Consider the following 12,075-nt stretch of genomic DNA (forward strand, 5'->3'; position numbering starts at 1 on the left):
TACTGAAATCAAAAGCACACTGTTTTTCCCCCCCGGACATCATTGCACCCCCCCCCCCCACCATTCTGCGCGACATCTCCTCGCCTTAAACAATGCTGGTGGGGTGGCTGTGGCACTAGTTCTGCCTACTGTGAGTTCTGCTTTAAGAGAGGAGCCCATGTTTGGTGATGTCATTAGACTGAATTCAACAAGGACCCCAGTGGAAAATACTCCACGCTTGATACTCTTTTCACTTTTGGGTGGTCTTCTTGGATAGTAAAAAATTAATCTTAGAAAGAGAAAAGAATATAGCTGTCAGCTTGTCATTAAATAATTAATCTAGCTATATCTAACGTGGAACCAGGCATATTGTCCTTGTTGAGCACCTAGTAACTGATGTCATCTCAGTTGTTGGTCCTTGTTTTTTTGTGTTGTCATAAATGTACTTACCTGGTCAGAGTATTAGGTATTAAAGCCAGTCATGAAAGTTAACATTTTTATTTGTGACATAAGTGAAGGTTGCACAGACATAAATTAAAAGATTGTGAAAAGTATTTTAGGGCTTCAGTTTGAATTCTTTTCAATTCATTTTTTTGCACAAAGTACTGGCTAAGTTTCATGACATCAAGTCAGTGATGTCGCGGTTGGAAGCCCTAAATAGCTCACAAACATGTTTGATGCCTTATTGAATCCTCGTTACACCTCCACCACAACGGAACATATAACCTTCTTATTTTCACAATTCCTGCCAACTGACGGCCACCGTCAGAAAGTCTGTAAAAACGATTCACCATTGCACAGCAGCAGTCAAATGGCTAACCTGAAGCACAACTGAAAGCACTACAGTTCACCTGATTCATCGTCACAACTCATCAGTATGGTATGTGCCATAGCCTACTGCTATTTCTGTAACCTTGCTTAATGTGTTTATGCAATAACCAGAGTTTTCTAATAACCTTCTAGAGAGGCCATGAATCATGTAGAAGGACAGTAAATTAGTTTAAAGTTTTCAAATATTTTCTGGGGGAGGATCCCCTCCAGCCACAACACCAGACTTGGTCCCAGCAATGTCTATACCACTTCGCCCTTGGCGAAGACAGCAGAGTTTTTCCAGTCCGAGTACACCAGGAAGCCAGTGAAAGTGCTGTCAGTCTTAGAGCTGGAGTAGAAACCACTGTACTCTCCCAATGCCATCTGCACCCACACCTGGTCGCCCGGGATGAGGTGCAGCAGCGAGCCTCCGGACAAAGATGCTGGCTTGGGCCAGTTCCCATAGAACTGGAAGTAGGACGCCATTGTGAGACCGTTCTTCATCAGGTCAAACTGCAGGCTGGCCCGGTAGACGGTGGCGTGGACCGCAAAGTAGTAGACGCCGGGCACTTTGCAGGTGAAGCGTCCTGTTTCCGCGTTGAAGTCGCCCTGCTCGTTTAGCGTTATCTTGTCAAAGCGCACAGCGTCTTCCGCCGCCACGGGCATGGTGCGGCCCTCGGACAACTTGGCGCTGAAGGCTGATTTGGGAGCAACGGCGCACTCCCCCGACTGCCCCCTGTCTCCTTTATCTCCAGGGTTCCCCTGATCTCCAGTGAGGCCTCTAAAGCCTGACTCGCCTTTAGGGAGAAGAGGGTAAAATCACAATGCTGTTACTACTGTTCATACAATAACAATTGAACCAATTGAACCAGGGGAAGACTCATGGATCTATATAGTAGAAAGTATGGTGCACTGTACCTGTCTCTCCCCTGCCTCCCTTCTCTCCCTTCTCCCCAGGGACAGAATCACGCCCATCCCTCCCATCTCTTCCTGGTTGGCCAGCACTACCGTGCACCCCAGGAGTACCTGGGATACCTGGTTGTCCCGTACACAGACTGGGCGGGATCTTGTTGTCGTCTAGTTGGCTGGAGAAGTTGACCAGTAGAACAGGGAGGAGGAGGAGGAGGAGGGGCCACAGCTGGAGTGATGTCATTTCAATGCTACTATGTAGAGGAGGGAAACATTCTCTGTCAACATGAAGGAATGAAAAATATATTTTCTGCTTGATATTCTATTCTCCAGAACTGACTTCTCCAGGGGATCCTCAGTGTTTCATCTGTGAGATTATAAATAGCTATGGTGTTCATTGATTTGTTCTGCAGATGTTATGAGATGCACAACAGTGCAAGGGTTACATAATCACAAGGAAACCTAATTACACAAACTATTGAACCCATAAATGCTATGTGCTGAAATCAATGGAAATATCCTTCAAAGAATTATGACATGAAATGATAGCAGAAAAATAACCTGTAATGTAGTGTAACGGCTGTCATATATTAAAGACTGAATCAGCTTTTCTTATTGACATACATTATTGACTACACTGACTTGTGTAGTGTGAATACAGACGTTCAACTCCTTTCCCATTGGTCACATGTGTAGAGAAAGGTCTTGGACTCTCACTCAACTGGACACAGCTAAGAGGAGGGGTCAGATGACCAGGGGAAATCATGCAACTGGAGAGAGGGAGTGACGGAACTGGAATAACCATCTAAAAAGAACATAAGACGCCTCATACCACGGCCACAAACCTTTGAGAGTATAGGCCCCCGGTACAGTTAACAAGAGCATACACAGTACCTACAGTGCATTCGGAAAGTATTCAGACCCCTTGACTTTCCACATTTTGTTACATTCCATCCGTATTTTAAAATGTATTAAATCTGTTTTTTTTTGTATCAGTCTACCTACACACAATACCCCATAATGCAAAAACAGGTTTTTAGAAATCTGGGCAACATCATTCAAAATAAACTGAAATATCACATTAGCATTGGTATTCAGACCCTTTACTCAGTACTTTGTTGAAGCACCTTTGGCAGCGATTACAGCCTCGAGTCTTCTTGTGTGACACTACAAGCTTGGCACATCTGTATTTGGGGAGTTTCTTACATTCTTCTCTGCAGATCCTCTCAAGCATTGTCAGGTTGGATGGGGAGTATTGCTGCACAGCTATTCTCAGGTCTCTCCGGAGATCAGGTTCAAGTCAGGGCTCTGGCTGAGCCACAAGGTCATTCAGAGACTTGTCATTCAGAGACTTGGCTGTGTGCTTAGGGTCATTGTGTGCTTAGAGTGAACCTTCACCCCAGTCTGAGCTCATGAGCGCTCTGGAGCATGTTTTCATCAAGTATCTCTCTATACTTTCCTCTGTTCACCTTTTCTTCTATCCTGACTAGTCTCCAAGTCCCTGCCACTGAAAAACATCCCCACAGCATGATGCGTCACCGTAGGGATGGTGCCAGTTTTCCTCCAGATGTGAGGCTTGGCATTCAGGCCAAAGAGTTCAAGCTTGGTTTCATCAGACAATCTTGTTTCTCATGGTCTGAGAGTCTTTAGATGCCTTTTGGCACACTCCAAGCGGGCTGTCGTGCAGTTTAATGAATAGCTTCCGTCTGGCCACTCTTCCATAAAGGCCTGATTGGTGGAGTGCTACAGAGATGGTTGTCCTTCTGGCAGGTTCTCCCATCTCCACAGAGGAACTCTGGAACTCTGTCAGAGTGACCATCAGGTTCTTGGTCACCTCCCTGACCAAGGCCTTTTTCCCTTGATTGCTCATCGATTGCTCGCTCGGGCGGCTAGCTCTAGGAAGTCTTGGTGGTTCCAAACTTCTTCCATTTAAAAATGATGGACGCCACTGTGTTCTTGGGGACCTTCAATGAAGCAGACATTTTTTGGTACCCTTCCCCAGATCTGTCCCTCGACACAATGCTGTCTCTGAGCTCTACGGACAATTCCTTCAACTTCATGGCTTGGTTTTTGCTCTGACTTGTACTGTCAACTGTGGGACCTTATATAGACCGGTGTGTGCCTTTCATGTGCAATCAATTGAATTTACAAAATTGCTCAATTTCAAAGTCTCATTTCAAAGGGTCTAAATTACTTATGTAAATAAGTTTTTTTATTTATTATTAGCAAATAATTCAAACATATGTTTCACTTTGTCATTACGGGGTATTGTGTGTAGATTGAGGATGTATTTTTATTTAATTCATTTTAGAAAAAGGCTGTAACGGAACAAAATGTTGAAAAAAGTGAAGGGGTCTGAATTTCTTCCGAATGCACTGCATGGCCGACAGGCATCATACTTTTAAAAGGCTATAAGGGCAATAAGATTATGACCATACCCTATATAAGTCCCGTGTGGCTCAGTTGGTAGTTGGTAGAGCATGGTGCTTGCATTGCCAGGGTTGTGGGTTTGATTCCCACGTGGGACCAGTATGGAAAAACAATAGGAAAATGTATTCACGCACTACTGGTCTGGATGAGAGCGTATGCTAAATTACTGAAATGTGATGCTGTTAAATATCTGTTGGCGTCAGTAGACTTCTTTTTAAAACAGCTGTTTCACATTAAATGTTAACGAGAGCAGCAGTGCCAGAATGGAAGCAATCATTATTTACACTGTTCAAAACAAAAGCTCAGTGTTAATCCCTGCTTTCCTTTGGTGTGAGTTCGGGATCGTGTCTGTGTCTCTCTGTGTCGTCTGTGTGTGAGTAAGCCTGAGGGTTTTGAAGTGAGGGACAGAGTGTCTCCGCCCCCTCTTTTAGCAGTGCTGGGAAAGAGAGGAGCCAGATGTGAGCAACTGACAGCATGTCTACAGACGGACACTGTTGGTTACCATGGGACTGCATCACAGGACGGGTCTCACAAGGCCTGAGAAAACAGACACGGGGAACGGCAGGGCATGTCTCCAGAGCACTTCACAATCCATTTCCTGATAGCAAGAGTGAACCATGTAGCAGAGAACTGTGCAACTTGATCACACAAAAGAATGCTCACGTTGAAAATGTAAAATTACTACCACAGAATATACCCATATTCAAACGTCCGTTTTAGACATCTAATAAAACTATCTTCGCGTAAGGACTTCCAGCCTGTAATGTGCTCACTACAAGCAAGTATTACTTTAAGGCCAGATAATATGAAATCCTGTCTTCCAGGTTATTTTCAGCTCAGTGCAGCCGTCGTGAGTCAGTGGTATATTTCAGCCACAGCTGCTGTATTCTTTATGACAGCATTTAAAGACCTGTTCCGAGCACAGAGGTCTGGCCTGTGGAGAAACTAGCCGAAAGACGTGTCAGCATTCTGAGGAAGAACAGACAGACAGGATAAACACTGGAATCTGAGAAGCTGCAGACCACTGTATCCCTATATTGACCACAAAGTCCCTTTATTTCGTGGGAATACAATATGCAAAATACAATAATACCTCAGTATGTATTGTTGCAACTTTCTGAGCTACTAATCATCCAATAACAGAGGGGATGTTGGCAGTATCACAAAGAATCACAGTATAGCACGTTTCTGATGAGGATAGCAGCAGCTCTACGACCGGTTAGAAAAAATGTATACTATTTGAATAGGATACTATGTTACTTCAATAAAACATGTACAGTGGGGAGAACAAGTATTTGATACACTGACGATTTTACAGTTTGTCCTACTTACAAAGCATGTAGAGGTCTGTAATGTTTTATCATAGGTACACTTCAACTGTGAGAGCCGGAATCTAAAACAAAAATCCAGAAAATCACATTGTATGATTTTTAAGTCATTCATTTGCATTTTATTGCATGACATAAGTATTTGATACATCAGAAAAGCAGAACTTAATATTTGGTACTGAAACCTTTGTTTGCAATGACAGAGATCATATGTTTCCTGTAGTTCTTGCACACACTGCAGCAGGGATTTTGGCCCACTCCTCCATACAGACCTTCTCCAGATCCTTCAGGTTTCGAGGCTGTCACTGGGCAATACGGACTTTCAGCTCCCTCCAAAGATTTTCTATTGTGTTCAGGTCTGGAGACTGGCTAGGCCACTCCAGGACGTTGAGATGCTTCTTGTGGAGCCACTCCTTAGTTGCCCTGGCTGTGTGTTTCGGGTTGTTGTCATGCTGGAAGACCCAGCCACGACCCATCTTCAATGCTCTTACTGAGGGAAGTAGGTTGTTGGCCAAGATCTCGTGATACATGGCCCCATCCATCTTTCCCTCAATTACGGTGCAGTCGTCCTGTCTCCTTTGCATAAAAGCATCCCCAAAGAATGATGTTTCCACCTCTATGCTTCACGGTTGGGATGGTGTTCTTGGGGTTGTACTCATCCTTCTTCTTCCTCCAAACACGGCAGGTGGAGTTTAGACCAAAAAGCTCTATTTTTGTCTCATCAGACCACATGACCTTCTCCCATTCCTCCTCTGGACAATCCAGATGGTCATTGGCAAACTTCAGACGGGCCTGGACATGCGCTGGCTTGAGCAGGGGGACCTTGCGTGCACTGCAGGATTTTAATTAATGACGGCGTAGTGTGTTACTAATGGTTTTCTTTGAGAGTGTGGTCCCAGCTCTCTTCAGGTCATTGACCAGGTCCTGTCGTGTAGTTCTGGGCTGATCCCTCACCTTTCTGATGATCATTTGATGCCCCACGAGGTGAGATCTTGCATGGAACCCCAGACCGAGGGTGATTGACCGTCATCTTGAACTTCTTCCATTTTCTAATAATTGCGCCAACAGTTGTTGCCTTCTCACCAAGCTGCTTGCCTATTGTCCTGTTGCCCATCCCAGCCTTGTGCAGGTCTACAATTCTATCCCTGATGTCCTTACACAGCTCTCTGGTCTTGGCCATTGTGGAGAGGTTGGAGTCTGTTTGAGTGAGTCTGTGGACAGGTGTCTTTTATACAGTTAACGAGTTCAAACAGGTGCAGTTAATAGAGGTAATGGGTGAAGAACAGGAGGGCTTCTTAAAGAAAAATTAACAGATCTATGAGAGACGGAATTATTACTGATTGGTAGGTGATCAAATACTTGTGTCATGCAATAAAATGCAAATTAATTACTTAAAAATCATACAATGTGATTTTCTGGATTTTTGTTTTAGATTCCGTCTCTCACAGTTGAAGTGTACCTATGATAAAAATGACAGACCTCTACATGCTTTGTAAGTAGGAAAACCTGCAAAATCAGCAGTGTATCAAATACTTGTTCTCCCCACTGTATATTCCAATTACACAGGAATTCATCAATGCATTTGCAAAACAAAATGAGTTGCCTGTGAAACATAAATTCCTCCATTCCTTTACTGACTGTTTGAGTAGCAGCAAAAGATTGTCAATGGAAAATAGATATTTTTCCTTATTGTAGAAAATGTGGAACCACACCTACTCACAGCAGACAGTGAATATATAAAACTATTTTCAATCAGGAATCATGTGAAAATAAAGTTTACCAGTTAACGTCCAAAAGTCCTCAGGAGCTGCAGTCTTTGCCTTGTGCTGAAGTGAAAACAGTCAAAGTTATGCTTTAGCCAAAGAGTCTGGGGGAAAAAAAGGAGAACTCTGACTTGAAAGGAAACGGTAATAAAAGCAAATTAGAAAGGGAGGGTGGGAGAGAGAGAGAGAGAGAGAGAGAGAGAAAGGAAAAGACAGTTCGAGTATGAGGGAAATATTTGAAGTCTCGCCAGCGCAAATAATAAAGGGGAAAATAAGTCTTCAATAAAAAAGTTCAGGATCAAACAAGAGTGAGGGAGAGGTTGAGAAATGAGGAACGAGAGTGAGTGGGGGAAAAGTAGGTGTAGCGAGGATAACAAAGGTTGGCAGATTACATCAGATTTTAAGATTCGACACTGGAGGAATTTCTTTCCCCAACATAAACAGTGGGAGAGATCAGACTGTTGTGGTTACTGGTCAGGGATATGTAGCCACGAAACACTGAGGCATAGTCCTGGAAAACTCGAGCAATGCCGTTAACTGCTGTTACAGCCTAAGCGTCATATTGTGAACTCCTCAAAAAGCAGTAAGGCCTTAGGATCAGAGAATTCTTCTTTATTAGCTTTAACGCGGAGATATTTGATCGGTTTCATGAGCGTAAAGATACAGGGAGATACTTGAAATGATGTTGTCTTAGAGTGGAAGCAATGTTGTTCTTTCCTCCGATTTTCTTCAGAAATTGAAGCAAAAGAGACTTTGGCTGGAATCCTCTCCTCGTGTCAGTTTTGAGCTGATTGAGGAATGTGAAAACATCCCACATTTCACTTAACCATTTGCAGCCCCTCTTAAAGAGGACGTGACTTATTTGACTGAACTATCACTCACTTTGATCGCTTTCTCTCCACGCAAAACAGCATGCGTGTGTCCCTAAAGTCTGCTACAGCATTTACAAAGACACCACCTTGAGTTAGTAGTACGTCACTGATGACACCGCTTCCAGGTACAGACTACGTTGATGGGACTGCTGAGGCTTGGTCACATGTCGGTGGGAACCTCCATGTTTCTACACATGGGTTTGGTTTGGTCTGTACACTTACTTCACTGTTTTATGGGACAAGGAGAGGTTGGCAATTGCTCTTTAAAATCCCAGACCTAGACTTTTCCCTTTTCACTCGAGGCAATTGAACTGTTTCACAGAGGACTTCACAAGCCTTGCGTTGAGGCCAGTAGCCATAACTGCACTGAGGTGGTGCAGATTTATATATGGTTTCAACTACCATTAGACAACCAGTCAATTTTTCCCCCTGCTCGTTTGGACACAAAAGACTGTAAAAACATTAGAAAAGTGATTTTTATTTTGGGAATCTGTTCCAAAGTATTCTCAAGCATAATAGAAAGATGTACAGTATGTGATCGTGTACAAATGTAAGCAAGGTTTGAAATGATTATGTTTTCGACAAATATTATATCTGTTTTGGGCTTCTTACGGTCAATTTTCAGTCCACAAATGATTTGTAATTCTCTTCAGGCCCCCTTACCATCTGCTCAAGAAGAAATCTTCCCCTGCCGAGTATACAGTAGCTGATGATCCCTGCCCTAGATGATCCTTTCATTTCTACAGCAAAAGTCATTATTAAAATAACCATGACAGACTGAACCAGTGTCCCCAGCCATTTGGAGGACCTGAGCGAGTGGCATGAATGACTCACAAATGTCACGGAACTATAACATTTCAAATTCTGCACTGAATATATTGTGCAGGTTGTCAATAGTGTAACTTATGCTGTCGTTATTTCACAAGACCACCTGGGTAGAATACACGTCAAATGAAGGTATAACATGTGTTGACGTACCATTGAGCAAGGCAGTAGATGCACTAGGTAAGAATGTCTGCTAAACGACAAAAATACATTAAAAAAGGCTTTTGAAAGCTAGCCGCAATTATGCCATACAACTTCCCCTCTGTTGAATTAGTGATAAAATATGACTTTGTCATGTTTATTTTAACTGGCTAGACCAGACGAGTCTGGACTAGACTGAATAGATCTTTGACATTGTTCATAGGAGAACAAAAAGCCCTTTACCAGTACCTAATCCAGCCCACACCATACACAGAGTGAGTCAGTGCCAGAGCAGCGTTGGTACTTAGTACTCCAAGGCACAACGACATGTGTCATTTGGATATATTCCTGACGGCAGCCCTCTGAGCACATCACATTTCACTAGATATTCTTCTCCCAGAACTGGGATTCCTCAAATCAACTAACCAGATCACCCCCGCCCCCCTGATACTAGCGTGCCTCTACCTTCAAAACTTCAGTCACATACTCATTCCTCAGATGGAGCGAGAGAGCCAGAGGAAAGAAAGGAGATGTACAGTTAAGAGTGTGGATGGATGGAGAGATGAAAGAAGACACGGAAGGTTCTCTGTGGACAGTTGGAGATGATCCAGAAGGAGTGAGAGAAGATTGAAATAAAAAAGGTATTAGAAAAAAAGGGATTGGAGAGCACAAAAGAGGAAATGGAGGAGGAGGCTGAGAGGAAGGAGAAGGAGGTGGCAATGCTGAGAGATGTCGTGGAGAAGGACAAAGAGAGAGTGAGGGAGTAGGACAATGAAGTGGAGATTAAGGAGGGGGAGGCCAGATGGGCAGAAAGAGAAACTGGAAATATTGGAAAGTTGGAGTTGGAAGAGGAGGAAGAGAAGTTTGAGAACAGGAATAAGGTCGTGGGAAAGGTTGAAGAGAAGAAAATGTACAAGAACAGGATAAATATTTCAAAAGAAAGAAAATAGATGAACAGAATGAAAGCAGATGTGGAAGAGAAGGCAAAGTAGGAGCTGAAGAAAGTGAAGTTTGAGAAAGGGAATGAGGTGGGTGGGGGGGGTGAAGTTGGATGTGGAGGAGAAGATGGAAGTAAAGAGGGGGAGGACAAGAAAGAGCTGGAGCTTGTGAAGGTGGAGACGTGAGAAGTGGAAGACCAAGGTGAAGAGAGTGAGAGAATTGATTGAAGTTGGGGGAAGAGAAGATAAATGTAAAAACAAAGAGAGAGTAGGGGATGTGGACAGACTTGTGGAAGGAGTGATGGAGAAGATGTGATGAGAAGATAAGAGCGGTGGAGAAAGTGAAGCTGGAGAATGAGGTCCAGAGAGAAGGGGGAAATGAAGGAGAAGAAAGAGTAGGAGGTGAAGCGGATTAAAAGGTGGAGTTGGAAGAGAAGTGGAAGACAGAGATGAAGAGTCAGAGAGTGGATTGAGAGAATGTAGGAGAAGACAACAGGGAGAAAGGAAATTGAGAGAAAAGGGGAGGGGTGAATGAGAAGACAGAGAGAATAGAAAAGGAAGAGAAGGACCGGGAGAGAGAGAGGGAGTCCATGGAGAAGAGGGCCAATGATGAAATGGAGCAGGTGAGAGATTATGGAAGGAGGAGATAAGGAAAGAATTACAAGGAGGCATTGATCGAGCTGGAAAGAAAAACCTGAAGAATGCAAGACAGAATCGGGATGATGTGAGAGTGTGTGGAGAGGACAAGAGATGTTCAAAGACAGAGCAGAGAGAGACAGAGCAGAGAGAGAGACAGAGCAGAGAGAGAGAGAGAGAGAGAGACTACGCGATGAAGATTAGCGAGTTGCAGGATGAGGAAGGACTTGGTCTGCAGACTTAAAGAAAAAGAAAAACAGACCGGATGGTATAGATACTTGACATAACCAGATAGTTCACTCAAATTACCAGATAGTTCACTCAAATTACCAGATAGTTCACTCAAATTACCTTCTGTAAGTATTCTGGTTTGTATAATCCACAGAGCCAGAGCTATAGGAATAGAATAATACTACTATAGAGACCCCTTGACTTTTTCTACATTTTGTTATGTTACAGCCTTATTCTAAAATTGAATAAATTGTTTTTTTCTCCCCAATCTACACAGACAATACCACACAATAACACAGAAAAACTGAAATAACACATTTACATAAGTATTCAGAACCTTTACTCAGTAATTTGTTGAAGCAACTTTGGCAGCAATTGCAGCCTCGAGTCTTCTTGGGTATGACGCTACAAGCTTGGCACACCTGCATTTGAGGGGTTTCCCTCCATTCTTCTCTGCAGATCCTCTCAAGCTCTGTCAGGTTGGATGGGGAGTGTGGCGGCACAGCTATTTTCAGTTTTCTCCAGAGATGTTCGATCGGGTTCAAGTGCAGGCTCTGGCTGGGCCACTCAAGGACATTCAGAGGCTTGTCACGAAGCCAGTCCTGCATTGTGTTGGCTGTGTGCTTAGGGTTGTTGTCCTGTTGGAAGGTGAACCTTGGCCCCAGTCTGATGTCCTGAGCTGGTTTTCATCAAGGATCTCTCTGTACTTTGCTCTTTTCATCTTTCCCGCAATCGTGACTAGTCTCCCAGTTTTTGCCGTTGAAAAACATCCCCACAGCGTGATACTGCCACCACCATGAGTCACCGTAGGGATGGTGCCAGGTTTCCTCTAGACATTACGCTTGGCATTCAGGCCAGAGAATCTTGTTTCTCATGGTCTGAGAGTCCTTTAGGTGCCTTTTGGCAAACTCCAAGCAGGCTGTCATGTGCCTTTTACTGAGGAGTAGCTTTCAGCTGGCCACTCTACCATAAAGGCCTGATTCGTGGAGTGCTGCAGAGATGGTTATCCTTCTGGAAGGTTCTTGCATCTCAACAGAGGAACTCTGGAGCTCTGTCAGTGACCATCGGGTTCTTAGTCATCTCCCTGACCAAGGCCCTTCTCCCCTGATGGCTCAGTTTTGCTGGGTGGCTAGCTCTAGGAAGAGTCTTGGTGGTTCCAAACTTCTTCCATTTAAGAATGATGGAGGCCACTGTGTTCTTGGGGACCTTCAAC

The 12,075-nt window shown here is 43.8% G+C and overlaps 1 protein-coding gene across 2 annotated transcripts; it reads right to left on the reverse strand.

Annotated features, from left to right (window-relative positions):
* Nucleotides 1-461: 461 nt before the first annotated feature.
* LOC115141497 (complement C1q tumor necrosis factor-related protein 5-like) lies at nt 462-7,962 on the reverse strand. 2 transcript variants are annotated; one of them, XM_029680409.2, is made up of 3 exons: nt 7,237-7,962; nt 1,708-1,949; nt 462-1,586 (listed from the first exon to the last, which is right to left on the reverse strand). In XM_029680409.2, the coding sequence occupies exons 2-3, from the start codon at nt 1,940-1,942 to the stop codon at nt 1,051-1,053; spliced, it is 771 nt and encodes a 256-aa protein (XP_029536269.1). In that variant the 5' UTR covers nt 1,943-1,949; nt 7,237-7,962; the 3' UTR covers nt 462-1,050. The 2 variants fall into 2 exon arrangements, with proteins under 2 accessions (XP_029536269.1, XP_029536268.1); XM_029680408.2 differs by having other exon boundaries at nt 1,708-1,952.
* Between the last annotated feature and the right edge of the window lie 4,113 nt (nt 7,963-12,075).

The sequence above is a fragment of the Oncorhynchus nerka genome, linkage group LG14 (assembly GCF_034236695.1).
Source record: "Oncorhynchus nerka isolate Pitt River linkage group LG14, Oner_Uvic_2.0, whole genome shotgun sequence".
Taxonomy (NCBI): domain Eukaryota; kingdom Metazoa; phylum Chordata; class Actinopteri; order Salmoniformes; family Salmonidae; genus Oncorhynchus; species Oncorhynchus nerka.

Bases quoted from the DNA above. Each gene is read 5' to 3' on its own strand.
- LOC115141497 (XM_029680409.2), bottom strand. From the start codon at position 1,942: ATGACATCACTCCAGCTGTGGCCCCTCCTCCTCCTCCTCCTCCCTGTT. The intron at 1,587-1,707 runs GTACAGTGCACC...TTCTCCCTAAAG, and splicing joins GGGAGGCAGGGGAGAGACAG to GCGAGTCAGGCTTTAGAGGC.